Source organism: Numida meleagris, chromosome 2 (genome assembly GCF_002078875.1).
Source record: "Numida meleagris isolate 19003 breed g44 Domestic line chromosome 2, NumMel1.0, whole genome shotgun sequence".
NCBI classification, from domain to species: domain Eukaryota; kingdom Metazoa; phylum Chordata; class Aves; order Galliformes; family Numididae; genus Numida; species Numida meleagris.
In genome coordinates, this window is record NC_034410.1 from 98,755,014 (window position 1) to 98,774,774 (window position 19,761).

The window sequence follows — 19,761 nt, forward strand, 5'->3', positions numbered from 1 at the left end:
GCTGCAGGACAAGTGTCTCTGTGGGTGCCTTTTTGAAGTCATGCAGTGGCAGATGTCTCAGTGTCGGTGTCAATTCATTAAGGCTGTGCAGGTATCTGAGATATTCAACAGATGCTGGGCTTGCCAACTGCTGTTAAAACTAGCTCTCAATTAGCTAGCACAGGGCTACAATTAAAATTGTGTTCAGATAGACAGATTTGTCCTCTGGGCTGTCAGCGCTCTGACAAAACCTCCCATTCATATGTGGAGCTGTAGGTATGTGCAGCTCGGTGTCCCCTGATGTTACAGCAAAGAGTGTTGTGTTCTGTGCTACTGCGTGGCTCCCAAATTCTAATATCACACTGAAAAGCAGCTTCTGACACCTACAAACAAAAGAAGCTGTGAGTGCATTGAGATCAGCTGCAAAGGTGGAAAGGAGGAAAGAAAGCATTTTTCAATAAGTTTTGGGGCATGTATAGAGAAAGAAGTAGCCCTTGTATCTGCAGTTATGTGTCTTATGTGACCATTTCAGGCTCATTCCAGGCAGTGTGATTACAAGCAATGAGATTTCATTTTTTTAAATGTATTTACTGTATTTAGAGATTACTCTTGGCTGGGGAAATTGGCAGACTGAACTCCAGCAAAAAGATTAACTTTGTTTCTTCTGCAGTGGTGCACAATGATACCGCATGAGAGTTTTATTTAGAAAAAAGATACCTTTCTGGGGTGACCGCATCTTTGTTGGAACATAACATCTTTTGCTGATGTGTTTTTTAACACTGGAGTGACCTTGTGGCACTAATTCTGTGTTATATCTCTGATTTTAAAACGCCCTTTTCTTTTACTTCAAGCTGTGCTGTTGCTTTATCTGACCATGTATGCCCTTGTGCTCATCTTAAACATAATTAGACTTCTACTGTGTGGGAAAACTAGCAGCAAATTATTAATTCATTTCTTGATTACTGTAGAGTGACATCTTCATAGCTGCTGTTGTTAAACTTGTAACTTTAAGTTATTTTAAAATAATTACCAAAGGACTCCGTTCTTTAAGATAGACATTTATTTTCTCCAACACTGTTAATGCTTAGCTAAATAAAAAATAGAGTTATACAGGCTAGCGGTGATAGTAAACACTGAAGATTGTCTTAAACTACTTGAAAGCTTCTAAAGGAAAGAGAAGAATATAGTTCTTCCTTGAAATACACATCTATTAAGGTATATTTACACATCTATTAAGGTATATTCTAATAAGATTTTGGCCAAAGCTTTTGTGATGCTATCATGTCTGACCTACAGCTTGCTTCCCTGTCAAAATGAGTTATAAAACAGCCACATTTAAAATAACCTTCCTGGTCTAAATGCCCAACTTTCCGCAAGTTGGTCATTTCACATACAATGGCAGAGAAGTGAGGAAGTGAAAATACTGAATATAGGCAGAACAGCATTAAAGAAACTAGCAAATCAGCCAAAACCGAGATAAGGTAACTACAGAAGAAAAAAATGGGTCTGATTCATAGCGTTTACTCATGGAGAGTGGGAGATGCTGGGACTGGTAAATGTGTATGCTGTTCTACTTATTTCCAATCTTGCATTTATCCTAATGACACTTAAGGAATAATAAAAGTGTATAATATGGTTAATATCATTATTTTAATACCACGTACAATGTTGCTCCCTCCTTTTGTAGTCTTTCTGAGAGATAACTTCTGAAACAATGAGGTTCTCTCATTCTGCCCAACCTTACTACTCCTTGCCTGAATGCAGTCAGTGAGTAGAGTAGCTCTCAGAAATAACGTTATTGTAGTTGATGCATTAAGAATAGGTAGCTCGGGTAGAAGCACAATATATGAGTATCTGTATTGGGATTTAAGGAGATAGTTATTCAACAGAGAACACTGCCTATTCTTCCAGGATTCTGAAGGAGTGGAAATCATGCTAGGAGTTTGTGCGAGTGGCCTCTTAATATACCGAGATCGACTCAGAATAAATAGATTTGCCTGGCCAAAGGTTCTGAAAATTTCATACAAAAGGAACAACTTCTACATCAAAATCCGACCAGGGGAGGTAAGGACATCCTGACACTCCTCAGTGAATGAAGCTGTTCAAAAAATCTGTGTTCTCATTGATTTGTTGATTTGTCTGGTCTTTAACATTCCTCTTCGTTTGTATTTTTTAATTTGTGCTGATTTTCTTAGGAAAGATTAGGTAAATATTTAAAATACAGATAAAATCTTTGGTGTTTTTCTGTTTACATCCACGAACTAATGTAAACAGTAAATATAGCCGTCTGCATGCAAAAAGCTCATTCATATTACGAATACTTTGGGAATTTAAGTAACGTTTTGCTTATTCGTGGAGTCCTCATCATCCACCATCATGCTGTGTATTGAATTGGTGTCTATTTGTCTTGCCCACTAAGACATAGACAGGTCAAACCAAATTTTATAGCCATATCAGATTGTACATTTGGAGTCCGAGTCAAAATCTGGAGACTGATGAAAATGGAGGCCAACATCCATCATTCAGCATTTTACTGGCTACATGGCATTCACCCTTCCAGGCCCATAGAAACTCACGTTCTGACATGGGATATGGTGTGAAATCTCGTACCATGAGTGCCCTCTCGTGGCTCAGCCTGATGTATAGCAAATACACCAACAGTAACGTGTCGGTCTACCTTGTGTTGAGCAGGCACTAACACAGAAATAAGATGATAAACCTAGCAAAAACCCCAGGAAGAGTTCAAGATCATCATAAGGAAAATAGTGTCTCAATTTTAGCTGCTGGTACAGCAATCAGTTTGCAACAGATTAAAAATAAAACATACTATTTTAGAGGTTGGAGCTGTACAGCAGGACGGAAGTTGCTTGGTTGAGGACTGGCATTTCTCCCTTAATGCGATATTGCTGTGGGAGTCCTGAGCCAACTACTGGCTTCATAAGTGACCTGGGAAATCTCCTGGGGCTACCACCATCACTATGGCTTGAGCAGTTGTAGAGCTGTTATCCAAAATCCGCAGTCCTACATCTTCTTTCTCACAACAGACACATTCTTAACAACCAACTTCACATATTGAGTTTAATAAAAAAAAAAAAAAGAATAGCTACTGATGTTCCCAATCTTGCACTCAAGCTCTCCTTTTGAGCTCTGCTGGTGTTGGTTGGTGTTGGCTTTCTTTCACTAGGTCATAGTTACTTCCGCAAAATGATCAGTGCGGTCCATTTCAGATCACATTTGATGATAATGTGATTCACCATCCCATGTGTAGCTTCTATCATCTTGATCGTTTTTGCTATTTCCTGACGTGTTTCTCTCTTGGCAGTTCCCCATAGAGATCCAGGCTTCCTTACAAGTGCCCTTCTATCTACCTTTCCCTGATCACAGCAACACTATTTCACCTACTCAGCTATCTGCATGTAGTCATCAACATTTTACAGCAGTTGCAGCTGTCACAGCTTTTGCATCTGTAATATAAATCTGCAGCACAACCTACAGAGGTCACCTGGTGTCCCTAGCTAACACTTTCAATTACCTGCTCTTCTTCTCATGTGTCTCAGGAGCTAAATTAGCTAAAAACACTGTGATTTACTAACTCTAGTTCTTTCACTGTAATTATCCTTAATACAAGGCTGCGTGAGACCAAATCAGTCCCAGGAGACTATTGCTCCCATCCAGGCTGTTATCAGGCTTTCCACTGTTCTTTAAACTGGTGAAGTTAAAACAACAGGGTTAAAACATTTATATGTTGTTTGTTTTTTCTCTCAGAAATTTCCCAAGTTTTAACTGATCATTTTGTTAATATAGTGCATAAAGCATCAGTGTCACCATCAAAAATCTTTTGCTCGTTATCTTGCTTTTCCTCATAAAACAATCCCCAAAGGCTGCCTGTGGTTACCACTGGCAGTTTCCTTCTGAGAATGTGTATACATATGATTATATACATCAGCATATACTTTACCGTTGCAATTAGATTGTATAGACAGGAAATTAAGATGAACCTTTGTACCTGTGCACACTGTCTAAATATAGTTGCACTGCATCAAATATGTACTTTTTCTTTTTCCTACCTAGTTTGAGCAGTTTGAAAGCACTATTGGGTTTAAGTTGCCAAATCATCGTGCTGCAAAGCGCTTATGGAAAGTGTGTGTTGAGCACCATACATTTTTCAGGTATGTGGATGTCTTTTCCTAAAGGTGTGCCATGAGATCCAACAGAAAAGAACAATACTGTCAGCAGAGACCAAACCCTTCAAATCAAATTGTCTTTTTGATGAAGTGCCTCTGAGCTCTCCTTAAAAATACTAAATGTTTAAAATCACCATATAGTTCTTACCTTCCTTTATCTATGCATGATAATAACATCAGTCACTATAATTAAAAAGCCAAAGGAGTCTTCTGCACATACATTTCTCTGTCTAGGTAGAATAATGTACATGGAAAGTTACTGGGAGATGTGTGTAAGAGTAAAAATGAAAAAAAAAGTTGACTTAATTACATATGAAAACACAGACAGTAACTTGTAGTGCATTTTTTGATCACCTAGAGTACCCAGTCCATAGCTGTGATTTTTATTACTGAGGAATTTTCTAACCATGCATATACAGCTACTTTTTTGACATCTAAGAAGACCTGAAAATGGGTGTTCGGTACTTAAAATTGCCTCTCAAGTTATCTGGAGGAGTGAAGAATTTCTTTCCTTTTCTAAAACTGTTGGTTCAAGCTGTCTATATGTTTTTATGAAATGTAATCTTAGTATCACAGTATCTAAAAAGAAATTGTACATTTTTGTTTTTTTCTGATTTTTAATAGAAAGTCAATTTCTAAAGCATAAACTCCATAGCAGGAGAATGGATTCTTCAGCAAACTCCATAGCCAAAATACAGACGGTGGGAAGGCTCTAACCAGAAAAATTTTGCATCTCTGTTAATGAATATGACTCTAAATTCTTAGCTCTTTAGCTAAGAGATGTTATAATGTTATACATGAGGCATTTTTTGATCCCTCTTTTGGCTTAGACCTGTGAGATGCAGATCCCAGTGGTGGTCTCCCTTCTGCCAAAGTAGTAGGCTGACCTGTGGAGGATGTGGAGTAACCTCTGTGTGCTCGGTGTGTTTTAGGCTCCTTCTACCTGAAGCACCTCCAAAGAAGTTCCTCACGCTGGGCTCCAAGTTTCGCTACAGCGGTAGGACGCAGGCTCAGACGAGAAGAGCCAGCGCGCTCATAGACCGGCCCGCACCTTACTTTGAGCGGTCTTCTAGTAAACGTTACACGATGTCTCGCAGCTTGGACGGGGGTAAGGTCCTCTTCATTGGCTTGGCCAGAAGTTACAGTCGTGATCGTCACCGCTTTAAATTAGGTGTAAACCTCTTGTAATTTCATATCCCTTGAGCTTCTGCTGAGAGGAGAACGTGAGTACCTGCACGTTCACTACGTACCGGTGATGGAGATTGTATCAGTACAGCCGGTCCTCCTGCTTCTAATGGCCTATGCAAGCACACAGCTTGTGTGGGAAGAGAGACATGACTTATGGTTGTCTGCGTAACTGGACTTGGAAATTAGGTCCATGAGATCTCGCAATGGGACTATTCACCTGAGCAGTAGAGGGTAAAATGGTAGAGAAGTGTCTCAGATGAAGTGAACAAAACATCAGGTGGCCCTACAAAGCTTGCTGACTTTCAGCAGGGTATCTTCTCTGTTGTCCTGGAGCCTTTTATGAAATGACTGCCTGCAGTGGTTTCTCAGGAGTCAGCTCCCACTTGGGAAGCCAGTGAGCCCCAAAGAGACAAGCAGGAAACCAAGTCCTTCCCTCATGACTTCTGCTCCCTTTCAGGAGGGAAAAAAGAGATCTGACACCAAGACCTGACAGTGTTAGGGGGAATGCGGTCTGTGGGTAGCCACAAGCAAGCTGCAGATAAATAATGTCTTGAACTTACTGCTGCTGCAGTTACAAAGTGTTTGCCTGAAGGACATTTTGGGACCCTGCTCTTCATGGGCCCCACTCCTTGGTCTCACCCCTGCAAAGCACTTTCCTGCTTAGGAGAAGAGCAGAGTACTCAGATCTGCCAGACTGGGCTTGCCCACTTGAACGAGTCTGACTTCAACACTTTGGCAGGATTTACATGAGTAACTGCTTAGGTTTTGTTTAATTTGGCCTTTTTTTTTTTTCATGTGCAGTTTTTTCATTTAAGTATGTATTTAAATTCATAGATGAATTATTTTCCTTCATGGAGTCTACTAGCATCTTAGTCTGATGAGCCCTAGTAGGCTCTTTACATACATCACTTTTGAGCGTGTCAGATGGAAAGTAACATAGGCAGGTTAATAGTAGGTCCCCCTCCTGCTCTCTTTCTCTCTGGTTCGTGGAATCAAGGTTTGCTGCTCCTGTCGCTTAGGCCAACATGTGATGCAGAGTCTCATGTCATGCAGCTACTTCATCAGCTGTTAATTGTCAGCTATTGAGTAAAAATAAGATGCAATTTATTTTTGTAGAAAAAAAATTGAGACTAAATTTAGAATCACTACGGTTTAGAAAAAAAAAGTGAATTCTCCTGCCGAATATTACCACTGAGTTTCAATGAATATAGCTGATGGTGGGGAGGGGAAGAAGCACTGATTTAAAAGTACTAGTGACAAGCCTTCTTTTCTCCCTCTAAAGATGCTGTTTGTCATTAATTATTTTGGAATCCTCTAATTCTGTTGTGCTTCTTGCTCGTTACCAAGCAACTAGTGACCGGATTGCTGTGCATGTGTCTCAAAGCAGAAATTACCCTTCTGCACTATTTTGTTTGTAACATCTAAACAAGATGTCTCCCTCTACTTGTTTTGCTTTCTCCCACCTCCTAAGCTCTTTCCCAAGAGACAAAATATCTGAAAGCCTTTCCTGAGCGTTTGTTAGACTCTGCAAGGTTTTTATTATGGTAATTTGCCTAAGTGCAAATGGGGAAAAGATTTTTTTTTTAATTAATGCTTATGATTTGTTCACTAATCTTTTTACTGTAACACAAACATGCCAGTAATGTTCTGCATCATGATTAATTACACTGTGATCCTGACTCTGTGGTTTGCCACACATGCCAGTAACTTTGCACGTTTGATTAGTCCCGGTGAATCAGAAATTAATTGCAGAGCAAAGAGCAGGATCTGGGTATATATTAGTGTTTGTATTATGTTCTATTTGTATATTTACTGTTTACTTTGAAATCCTTAATATACGATGAAGTACGACGAATTATCTAGCATTTACATCCTAAAATCTTTTGGTTTTGTCCATTGAATTGAATGCTGTGACTTTTTAGGATAACGAGCTCACTTAACTGACAGAATTTAACACATGATAATAGAAAGATCAAATTTCTTGCTTCTCAGATACTTTATGTGTGTTACATCAATACTGTCATTTCCTGCAGTGCAGTGCATTATTTACCCTGCATTTGATCTGTACTGCTCTATTCTGACAGATTTAAAAAAAAAAAAATCTCTTCCATCCCCATGGCTGATGTTGTTCCATATGTTTCCTGCCTGATATATGTAGCAATGCATTATTTTTTTCTGATGTTTTACTACAGTAGCAATGGCTTGCTAACATTTAACAACTGTGTAATGCACACATTAGCTGCAGTAATGTGTGTATATGCATCCATAATATATGTTTATGCATATAAAAGCTAAAAGCTTTATTTCAAGTAAACAGTTTATTTAAATGTATGCGCATGCTTCTGGTTTCCTGACACAAGATGTAGCTCTGTTTTCAGCAATATCTTAATGTTTCACTAACCCAGCTTTTTAATTTTATGCAGCTTCTCAGCAAAAGCTATTTCAGACTTTCCCTCTTTAAATATTTGCTTTTAGCATCAGTGAATGAAAACCATGAAATGTACATGAAGGATTCTGTGTCTGCTGCAGAGGTTGGTACTGGCCAGTACGCCACAACAAAGGGCATCTCTCAGACCAATTTGATAACCACTGTGACTCCGGAGAAAAAGGCAGAAGAGGAAAAAGATGATGAAGAGGGCAAAAAGAAAAGAGCAGAGGAAGTCACCCCCATCTCGGCAGTACGCCATGACACAAAGGTAGAGTTCTTTGGGTTTTTTGTTAAACTGATCTGCCTGAAGAGTGCTTGCACCAGCACAGAATTGTTAGGGAGGGAGAAGATACTTAACTGCAGTTAGAGGAACATAGAATATACACAGTATATGTATGTGTACCTAAATGTCTTGAATCAATATTTGTATAGTCCTTTTGCATTTCATATGATTTAAAAGCCAATTCTTGCCTCAAACTGTATTTTTTGAGAAGCAAATCCATTTAACAGTGGATCCAAAAATAGCCTAGAAGTGCATATTTTGCTCTTTTGGTCTTCAGCTGTATTTTGACTTTAGCATGGCTATCACATTTTTTATTTTTTGTCAGGGCAACGAAGTAGTTCTGTGTCCTTGTACATAGCTCTGCACTTTAAACTGTTGTATTTTTCTCATTCCTTTCCCATAGCAGTATGTTTCCCTGTGTATATTTCAATGAGATTTTTTCCTATTAACTTTTGACTATTAGCATAATATTATAAGCTGATTTTGTGTCTTACAAAAGCATTTACTTTATTCTGAAGTTTTCACCGAAGAAAACTGTTTTTGTTGATAAGTCTCAGTTGTTAAATTTGGTTTATCTGTCATCAAGCTCAATCTCACCACCACTTGCATATACATAACATGCATAGCTGTGGACTGCATCTACTAAGAAGGGGTAAATCAGAGATGGAGAAGATGCTGAATTTCTAAGATTGGTAGTGAAGAGAAATTAGGTAGAAACAGAAAAGACAGTGTGGAATGTCCTCTTTCTTAGACATTGAGAAGAAAACAATATGGAGTACTGAATAAGGATATTATTCAGAAAGTTTGCTAAGGAACACGTTTACTAAGCAACATGTACCCTCTTCATTTGTGAGGAAAAAACTTCATACCTTTATACCTACAAAACTGATCATGAATGCCAATCTGAGAGCCTGAACTTCGAGCCTTATCATATGAAGAGGTACACAGCGAAAGGTGCAGGTCCTCAAGTAAAGAGCTGCAATTAAGGTACAGAAATCAGGAATGAACTGAATTACCAAAATGCAGTTGAGAAAAGATCTTCTGCAATTGTAGAACTAAAAAGATAATCTCTGTAGAATTTAACTACGATCTCTTTGAAACTCCATTAATTTCTTCATGGAGAAACATGGATGAAAATCAAATATGCAGAAAATATCCAATTGAAACTAATTCTCTTCTGAGTGTTTGTTAATTTAGGTCAATGGAGAGGGTCAACTGCATTTTGAAGATCACATGTTTCTTATAGATGGCTAGAAATAGAGCTATTTTTATCTTGGTGATACTTAAATATGTACAAATGAATGACTTTTACTCCCCAGGAGGTGGGTTCTGTTTAAACCACCTGTCAACAGAGTTTCAGTCCTGTAATTATAGAGGGATCTTAGTCCTGCTTCCCATTGGACCTGTCAACAGTTTGTCATTCATTATCAAGAGAACAGAGTCTGAAGAAACACAAGACAAGTTTGAAATCATATTCCTGTTTAAGGATATATATGTCACCGTGCACTTTTTCCACTAGGATATTTTTTCTTTGTTTTATACATACTTTTTATACATTATTCTAAATATTAATGCTGCAAATATGTCCATGAGTAAATAGTCTGCACTAGCAAAGAAGAAGTTTGGCTTTTTTGCCTTAAAACATGAGGAGAAGTTCTGTGTATTTAGCTCATATAAAGTCTTGTGAGTCCATCAGCATTAGATTTTGGCTCGAGTTTACCGAGTTAAGCTCACAAAGAAGATACTTGTTGAAGTTAGGCTTGGTTTTGGTTGCCGATTTCCAGAATGCAAAGTGCCTGAACTGGTAGATTTATTTAAAAAATAAAATAAAATCTAACCTGTTCTAACTAGGGGAGAGAAGCAAAATATTAGGAGGAAGGGAATTAACTCCTCTACATAAACATTGGGCTGATATCCCATTCCTGCTGTTAGGATGCCTGATAAAGTTTAGGCTTAGTAGCGAGCATTGGTGCCACCTGTATCTAAAATTGTGATCCAGCTTGCTGGCTCAGATTTTGCACCAGCTTGTGCAGATAAAGGCTCTTTTGGCTTTGAAGTCATTTTCCTCCTGGGAGCTTGGAGTGTGAGTGTAGTTGAAATGCCTTTGGTAAGCTCTGCAGGAAGACGAGCGGTGGAGCAGCTCAGGTGCTGGGCTTGGTCAGTGAGCCAGTTTGTCACTTCACCTAAGGGCGCCTAGTTGACTCTGGCCAAAATACTGAAATTCCATTAGCAGCATGACAGGTTGGTGGCGCCAGGGTGTTTTGGTGGCAACTGTTTGTGTCTGAAGATTAGTTGTGGGTGCCTGCTAGGAAGGGTGTTGTACGTCAGCTAGAAGAGAGTACCCTCCCGAATTACACCCCTCTTTTTGCCCTTGAGTTATCTTAACGAACTGTTGAATGCCCTACAAGTGTTGCATTAAAGCAAATCCTGCTTGTTGGTAGTTGGTATTCTCTGCACTGTATTAAAATTTGTATCAAAAGCAGTGGGCACATTATTGCTTCTTCTCAAGGAGCAAAAAGTCACTTTTTGACTGCAGAGAAGCTTGTCCATGCATGGGGCCAGTGTGGTGGGGTGCGTGGGCAGCAGGAGTTGGGCTGAGGAGCTGCTGCTTGGGTAGATATCAAACTCATACCATTTCTTCTGACCTATAGATTTATCCACCACCAAAAGCAGAATATGTTTGGATTCGTTATAGGACATAGCATTTTTTTCACGTGTTGCAGTGCACTAATTTGGGCACAAAGAATTTAAAATCTTTGGGGTTTTAATAATTATCAGTGGTGTTGTGCAAAGCATAGATGGGAACCATGTGGTCCCAATTCTGTCTCCCCACGACTCGAGTAAGGGCAGCATCACAAGCACTGCTGATATTAGGAAATGTTCCCCTGTTTGTTTGTTGCTCCCCATGTACTTCATGTTTGAAAGCTCCTTATGATTTGAAGAAAGTTGTGCAGTAGGTGGAAATTGGCAGCACCGTCACCTCCACATATAGCTGTGAAGATTTTGATTTAAGTCGTGCACTGCAGATGACTAGACAAACGCTGAATCGAGACGTTGCCTTTTGTAAGCTGTAACCATTATTCACTAATACATGTGGTGTGCAGCATGGAAACGTGCAAAATTTAACTCAGTTAAAAGCTGTAGTGTTAAAATACTGTTTATGATTCTCTCTATATATAACGTATTTATCACCGCGGAAGAAAATTAACTAATGACAGTTTTCTTTTTGTCCTTTTGCTTTTGCGCCTTGTTTGCTGCTCTTTCTCTGTCCCCAGCCACCTTTTCTTGGCACTGACTCACACCACTCCTCGCCGTCCCCGCAGCCTGGTCCCCATGCATCTTCAGCCAAGCTTCGCAGGAGATGCAAGGAGAGCGCTCGAAAAAAGCCATTAGGCTGCGAGTCACCCAAAGAGGGTGCTTCAAAGCACGGGGAGGCAGAGCCGGACTCCGACAGAAAAGGGAGAGTTTGCTCCGCGGAGCAAGACGTGGCTTTCGGCTATAAGCAAAAAGCCGGCAAAGGCGGGACATTGTTTTCCTTCTCCTTGCAACTTCCTGACTCATTCCCTTCCCTCCTGGATGACGACGGCTACCTGTCGCTCCCTAACCTCTCCGAAACCAACCTCCTGCCTGCCAGCGTGCAGCATTACCTTCCCATCCGCTCTCCCTCCCTTGTGCCTTGCTTCCTCTTCATTTTTTTCTTTCTGCTCTCTGCCTCTTTCTCAGTGCCATATGCCCTCACTCTCTCCTTTCCTCTGGCTATGTGCCTCTGCTACCTGGAGCCCAAGGCGGCCTCCTTGAGTGCCTCACTTGCCAATGACCTGAGTGACAGTTCAGAGGAAGAGGTGTGTACCTCGGCATCGAACACTTTTTTTTGTGTTCAGTGCTTCAGTCCTAACCAGTGTTAGATTGCTGCAATAGTGGTCCTACTTTCAGAGCCTCATTTCTGTCTGTGCTGATATGTTAGAAGGGATGGGGTGTTTTCTGGTTTGGGGTTGGTTTTTTTATTTTTTTAATTTTTTTTTTTTAATTTTTTTTTTCTTGTGTTGGGAGTGCAGCTTGGAGCCCAGGGTTAGGCACAACACTGTGTGTAAGTGGCTTGGTTCAAACTGTGATGGCTGATGCAAAGTGACCTTCGATAAACAAATTGTCACCAGTCAGCACTGAAGCATGGTATCTGACTCACCAAGATCTCTTTTTTTCCTGTCTCTTTATTTTATAGTGCGTTAGAATAGCATTCTAAATAGAGGGAAGGAAGTAGAAGTTCATGCATAACTATGTAGGTCGCTCCAAAAGTAATGCCTCCTATTTATTTCCATGAAAATGACAACAGATACAAAGAGCACAATGATGCTATTTGATAGAGCAAATTCTCTCCTACAAAACACTATTTTTCAGCACAGTAGCTGTGCATTTTTTCCAGTGATGATCAAGAGCCTGCATGCTGCGTTTGTAAATATTTGCACCGGCAGAGGTGACCCACTGTTGCTGTCACCACTGCTGAAATGCACCACCCACCACCTCACTGTGCCCATGTCCACTGTTTGGTCTCCATTAATGTTCAGCAAGCATTTATGAATGTCAATGAGTGCCAATTTTCCCCCTGGAGGAATTCAAATCCTCTCCTTTGTTTCATGTGCACTTCCGTATTAGACGCTGTTCTGTCAGACTGCCCCTCTGCTGCCATCTGTCACACAACATCAAAATGTAACGGAATGTTGGTGGAAAAATTCAACCTCTACTGCCATATCACCAACATCCACCTCTGACGTTTTGGGCCAACACACTGAAATAGGAGACATTACTTTCGGAGCAGCCCTCGTATATATGCATGCGTATGTATGTATGTTTATCTAAACAGCTAATCAGTGAGCATCCTTGCCAACTTCACGGTGTTCGAAATTGAGGCAGGCTCAACTTTTTGCAAGAAGCCATCAGCTGTAGCACAAGCGTAGAAAGGATTTTCTTGTCCAGTGAAACCTGGATCTGGATTTTAGGCCTCGATCCCCTCTCTGTTTCAAGTGAAATTGTTTTACCATACTTAAACCCAGTGTATCAATGAGAGTTCACATTGGAAAAGCTGTTATGCAGCTGCTACCGGGGCATGCCACGTGCGCCATGTTAACATTTGCAGTGTTAAATTATCACTGCCAAAATCACTGCCTCAAGCCGCCATGGTTATCATCGCAGATGATAAACCAACTGCAGAAGAAGGACCTATAGTGCTTCTGAGAGCGCTGAGCATGATAATATATATCCAGAAGAAGAAAAGGAATCTGTTAGTTTAAGTAACAGAGTTACTGGTCTCAGTTTTTGCTGGTGCCTACATACTCTTTGTGGGCTGAATAAAATAATGAGTTAATTTTTTCTCTTTTTTTTCTTTTTTTTCCTTTATCTTCAAATGCACAAGTACAGTTTTGCTTTGTGTGTGAGAACACCAGATCAGATACTTGCAGACTCGTTGGCCATTTAGAAAAAGTTGTATTGGCCACTGGTCTATGCCATCGCACAGGTTGCCTTCAGTAACCACCTTGTGCATCTAAATGCTTGTGAAATCTGCCACAATTGTTTTTTGTAAGACTTGGTGCAGGATTTCATTTCCTTTTTATGGAAAGCCAAAAATTGCAACAGTTTATCTTGTAAAAACATTGTCTTTAGATGCTTTTGGCTCTATAATGCTTAACAAAGAAGAAATAACATGCAATTTCTGATACAAAGCATCCCAAATTTTGCTATATCATTTAGTGTCTTCACTTTGAGATGGCATTTATGTCTCAATTTGCATTAGCTCTGCACTTGGATTAATCTAACAGTATGAACAACATTAATACAGTGCCAGCTCCAGAAGCAAGAATGAGGCAGCATTTATGTAATGAATTTGTCTGTTCTTCTTTCAGAAATGAGCACTTCTTTATGAGTGGAGTTTGGAAGTGTTGACCATAAAAATGTACAAAATAGACTTTTTAGTGTAGCGCTTTTATGGTGATTTTAAGGTGATTACTCTGGCAGTGCTTTCTGGCAGACAACACAGACTTGTGCCTAATCCGAGGGGCATTTCTTGTTCAAAACATTGCATGACAGTGAGTATGTTTTAAACTTGGGCATGTCTGCATTACATTGGCAAAACAAATCACAGCAATTACGATCGCAAACTAGAGGACGTGCAGCCGCAGCATCTCAGGAGATAGCTGCTCATTCTTCCCTTCCAGTCCCTCACCTGCCCACAAGCACAAGCAGCAGCTGCTTATTATTAGTGCACTACAGCCCCTCTCTGATTTGAGCCCAACCTTTCTTAGTCCTGAGGAAATGTGCCTTGCTGAGCCTTTTAATTCACCATTCCCTGCTCTGCAATAGTCTTCACTTCAGGTGACCCAGTAATGCTGACTTCTGCTCCGTGGCTTTGATTGGCTTGTTAGCAGACATGTGCATTACAATAATCTGAGTTTTATGCCTTATTTAGGATTTTATTGCCGTGATGAGGAAAGAAATAGAATCTTCTTTCTCTCCAAAAATGTGCTTCCAGTTCACAAAATATTACTCACGGTGATGCAGGAGGGACTTAGAAGAGCTATAGTCAGTGTCTCGTACCTTGCTGAACTCAGTCCTCCCTTAAACAATGCATCTGGAGGGAGTTTGTGCAGTCAGACAGGATCCGTGCCCTTCGATTTCTTTAGGTTCTGCATTGGTACCTCTAATATTGCTATTGAGTTTTCGCTAGTACTCCAAACTTCAAGTTTTAAATATACAGTATGTGCTAGACACAAAGTGTCTTGACACAAATCTTTTATTTTTTTAGATGCCTAGATTCATCAATTCCTCTTTTTTTAAATTATTTTTTTACTAAATAGGAGTGAAAATGCTTTGTGGTTTTTTTTTTCATACTGCCATGCTTTTACAACTACCCCTGTTACAAAGAAGTGAACTTCTTTGCTAATAAAGAGACAGTTTTCAGAGAAACTTCTTGTGGCACTTTAGTGAAAGCAGCTTGCCCACCTAAGTAGACTATTTTGGCAGTATGGTTTTATTTAAAAACAAAAGTGATCTGTCTAGTGAGTGGTTATTGCTTGAAAAACTGCATCTAGCTTGCATTCGTGCACTTACCCAGTAGTTCAGAATATCTGCTTATTCTTCTGCCTGTCATACAGTTACAAATTATTTGAAGAAAGGAATGGTAAAGAAAAAGGCAATGAAAACATATCCAAAAAAGTGTCTTTACGAACCACTGCAGGTGTCATAAAATGACAGAAGATAAGAAATCCAAAGCTGAGAGTGATACTCCATCCATATCTCTCAGTAGGTTGCCTATTTCTCCCATTTCATGTTGATGTGATCTGAGGATGAGATGTACTGTCCTGCCTTTAAATTGCCTTCTGGTGTTACTTTAGATCATCTAAAGACCACAGAAACTCAGTAATCAAAATGAGAGCTTCCACTGATGTTGAAACAACTTGTGCGTGCCAGTCTGGGGCACTAGGAAGTGTTTTCTTTGCTTAATAGTTTTCTGTAAGCTTACATAACATCAAAAACAATCACTCGAGCTGTCTTCTCAGCCTGTAGTAACCTACACTTGACTCTCTGTTTACATCTTGACATGGGTTCTCCTCTAAAACTTTCTTTATGGTGTCAATGTTCTACCAGAGCAAAGCAGGGACAGATCAGTCTGAGCAATGCTGTGCTTTGTTTCCTTTTTATCACATGTACCTAGTGAGTGTTGTGGGGGGGAGGGAGTTACTTTTATTTTCTCCTGCTTTTATTCATATTCTGAAATGGAATGAGAAGTGTTTTGATTTTTTTAATGACAGTTTTGTTTCTTTTTACTGTCGATAACAATATCGGCTGCTCTTTACTGGAACCAAGTGGGATCTGAGCCCTACCATTACTCCATAGACAGGCGGGGGGTATGGTTATTTCTACTCCTTGGTAATGCAGACAGCCTCATAGTGTGTAAATGTGGAGACAAGACAACTTCTGTACAAATGAGGGGCTGAAAGTCAGGTGACTGTTCAAGTAGCTTTTTTTCTTTGTTAATAATCTTTTCCCCCTCCAGACAAAAGGTCAAACACCACATTAATCTCTATTGGCTAGAACAAAAATTTGATAAATAATATTTTTTAAAAAGTCATTTTGGGAGGAAAAGTTTGTTTAGAAAATATTAACTTCTTTTTTTAGATTCAGATTTTTAAAAGCCACCTGGCTTTCTTAAGAAAAAAAAAATCTACTATCCAAATAAGACTTTTCCAGTAATGTTTTGTTTGGCTTATAAATTTGTCACAGTAAAGCCATATACTGTGTACAGTACGCCTTGAGTCTTCCTCTGAGTCTGTTCTGTTTACTAATATAGCACTTTTATTTTGCTTCTTTGACTTGTGCGTGGTTTGAAAAGCAATGCTAATGCAGTTCACAGGGATGTTGAATTTAATGGCTCCCTCTGTGGCCTGCGTGTACTGATGAGATGGGTTTATTCTTTATTCCTGCCTTCCTCTCGGAACCCGGTTACTTGTCTAACCAAATAGACTGACAGTGAGCAGACGGATACTGCAGCTGATGGTGAGACCACTGCCACCGAGGTTTGTACAGCCACCAGCCCCCAGTTACCAAGGGGAAGAGACTTTGGTTTTTCATCTCTCCCTGACCCCAGGCATGAGTGCTGAACTGCATGTCTCCTCCTGCAGCATAGGGCCCCCACTCTGTGCATGTGTGAGAGCTTCCCTTGGCCAGCAGAGTTCTTGGGGCACCCTTGACATTCATCTTATTTCTGTATTTTATCTAGAGGCTGCTAAGTTCGCGCTGCCTTGTGCAGATAGCGGGACAGTAGCAGCATCACCCATGCAAGCACTGCCTACCTGGTTGGTCATGTCCTGGTGTTTGGTGCTTGCTTCTTTGCTCTTATAATCTGCAGCCTGTTGGAGAGAGGGAGCAGGCGGAAGGAAATAAAGCAGAGTTTTCAAGTTTTCTGAGAAAAGGTGTTTCCAGGTTATAAATACCTTCAGTGCAATTAATTTCACATGTTATCTTCAACAATGCATAGATTGCAAACAGTAATCCACTTACTGTCTTTAGATGTGAAACATTAAAAAGTGGGCTTTTCTTGACACTGATAAGCTGCATATCCACGACATAGTGTGTAGACTATGCAGGCGAATTCAGCCCTGTGTGACTCCAGTGAAGTGGATATAATGCTTTCATAATTAATATGGTTGCAGCTGCAAACATGAGCTGAATTTGGTCTGACATCTGGTAGAAGACAGAGCCTTACTGCAAACACTACTGTAGCTTTTCAGTAAGATCTCATTAATATTTCAGACCATTAAAATTATCGTCAAGGAAGAGTTCTGTGTATGACGCGTCAGGACAATTTGGCCTTGACTGTAAATAGAATAGATTAGAACTGAGTTATCAAGTAGTCAACAGATAAAGATTTTCCATTGGGTCATTTCACTAATTTGGACTGTATGAAAAATTAACAGTAAAATAGAGGCACAAGCATTAACAATCCAAATGGAGCAACAACATAATGTCTGTTGAGGCCAGTCAGGAGCACAAAATGCTTTAAAGTGCCACTTCCACTCGGTAGCTTCAGGCTTTGAGTCATACAGAAAGCATAACATAATCCTAAAGCCACGATGTTTAAAATGTTCAGTTTAGTTAGCAAAAATTTATGATAATCTTCCCATGCGCCATCTTTATTTTAGAGGTGAAGATTTTGTGAACCTCTGTTTTTTCTTATAGACACCCAATTTTCAGAAAGTTTGTATACTTGCCATCTGAAAATTAAACAGTCGGAAAATGGACTGCCTTGGTGGTCCGTATTGCATTGCTTTTGAAAAATTGAGATGAAGTGAATATTGTGTGTTTGTGGTCTAAAATCTCCACTGCAGATAGGTCCTGAAAGAATATATGCAGACTGAAAATGAAGTGAATTTATATGAAGATGGAATGGGATTGAGGTTAAGGAAATTTGCAAATAAAATATGGTTCATTCCTTAGAAAGTGTCGCACATGTTTACCCTTGGTCCATTTATACAAAACATTTCCTGAGGTGCAGGAGATGTCATCATATATGTAAGCTTTGGGATTACAGATTTCTGAAGAATTTGTTATTGCCATTTGGTCTTAAACCAGCAGTGATCTCATCAAGAAGGTCCAACTTGTGCTCCATAGATAGCTCGAGAATCTATGAAACCAGAGTGCACCAATGGCACTAAAGAATTAAATAATGGAAGTTAAGCAATGGCAGTGGAAATTTTAAAGGGGAATATTGAATGCTCCTTTGTTCAAAATTAACAGCTTTGGAAAGAGGAGGCCTGCTCTGAATTAGGAAAACTGCAGTCGGGTAGTGTGTCTATGCATTCTCCTTAAGCACTTAACGTAGAGAGAATGTGCTCTGAACCTAGTTCACTGACCAACTTTTGTAAAGCTTTCTGTAATATGGATGGGTAAGGTATTTTTTCAAATCTTTCTCATGCTGGCAGTCGGATCAAGAGGAGGACGGAGATCTAAAGGCACAGGTACAGAAGCGGAAGGTCCAGATGTTACTAAAGTACTGAGGTTGGAGGTGTTTATATCTCCCAGCATGTTACTGTTGGTTCTCTGTGAAGAAATGTGTAGAAACAGCATTTTGTATCCTTTCAATACTGTGTCCCTTACCTTTCCCTTTCTTTTTCACTTCTTTCAGAATAGTCTGATTAAGCGAATACAGGGTGAAAATGTGTATGTCAAACATAGTAATCTTATGTTAGAGGTTGGTATTGGTATATACCAGTGCATGTGCGTACATGTGTGTTAGTTTTAGTGGTAAACTGTGAATCTGCACTATGATGCATGACCTGTGTATTCCCACCTGCTAGTAAATTAAGTAGATATTTTTTCTCAGATTATGATGACTCCTCTAACTTGTACTATTAATATATAAATGCGTGCGCGTATGTGTGTGTGCCTCCACGCGCATATGTGTTTGTTTGAAGCCTCTTTATCAGGTGTAAATTGTAGTGATACGGATAAACTCCTTAAGAGTATATTTATACTCACTTGTACGAGATATGCTATGCTGTTACCTCTCAAAATGCCACATTTTCACAGAGTGTTGTGTTAGTGCTGTGCTCCCCGGCTCCCCAAGATGTTACTTTCCTCTTTACTAACCGAGTTACGTGTTTTGGCTCTGAAATTTCATCAGCTTAGGATGCATTACAAACTGCTCTATTCTTTTAAAACTATCTAGGACCTAGACAAAACCCAGGAAGATCTGATGAAACATCAGACCAATATAAGCGAGCTGAAACGAACCTTCTTGGAAACATCCACAGAAACGGCTGTGTCTAATGAGTGGGAGAAGAGGCTTTCCACATCTCCCGTTCGGCTTGCAGCAAGGCAGGAGGAGGCTCCTATGATTGAACCGCTAGTGCCTGAAGAGGTCAGCGAGATCTGAAAGGCTTCATAATATATTTATCTATTCATTTTTATTTACAGTAGCTCTCAGGAGATGTTAGAGGCCCCCTGGTACTTGCAGGTGCTCCCTTTTCTCAGGACACAGGCTCTAGCGGTGAAGGTACAAGGAAAAGCAGATAGCTTATATTTGTATATATAGTGATAGACTTCAGAATTCACTGCAAGCCACCTAGCAGAACTAGGTCTCTGTAAGGGTGCAAAATGCAGGCTTCCTTACAGGTTCGGTGAGTTTGAGGAAGTCCAACCATGCATGAAAG

At 39.9% G+C, this 19,761-nt stretch overlaps 1 protein-coding gene across 6 annotated transcripts in view; it reads left to right on the top strand.

Moving 5' to 3' along the window:
* The window catches only part of EPB41L3 (erythrocyte membrane protein band 4.1 like 3), a 93,981-nt gene that overhangs the window by 60,870 nt on the left and 13,350 nt on the right, over positions 1-19,761 (top strand). For 5 of the 6 annotated variants that reach the window (XM_021386822.1, XM_021386818.1, XM_021386821.1 and 2 more), the window contains exons 9-13: positions 1,891-2,043; positions 4,051-4,148; positions 5,096-5,271; positions 7,827-8,047; positions 19,278-19,469. In XM_021386822.1, the coding sequence (XP_021242497.1) occupies positions 1,891-2,043; positions 4,051-4,148; positions 5,096-5,271; positions 7,827-8,047; positions 19,278-19,469 (840 nt within the window). Of the gene's footprint in view, positions 1-1,890; positions 2,044-4,050; positions 4,149-5,095; positions 5,272-7,826; positions 8,048-11,337; positions 11,905-16,572; positions 16,627-18,531; positions 18,568-19,277; positions 19,470-19,761 lie in introns of all 6 variants that reach the window. The other variant, XM_021386824.1, reaches the window with a different exon arrangement.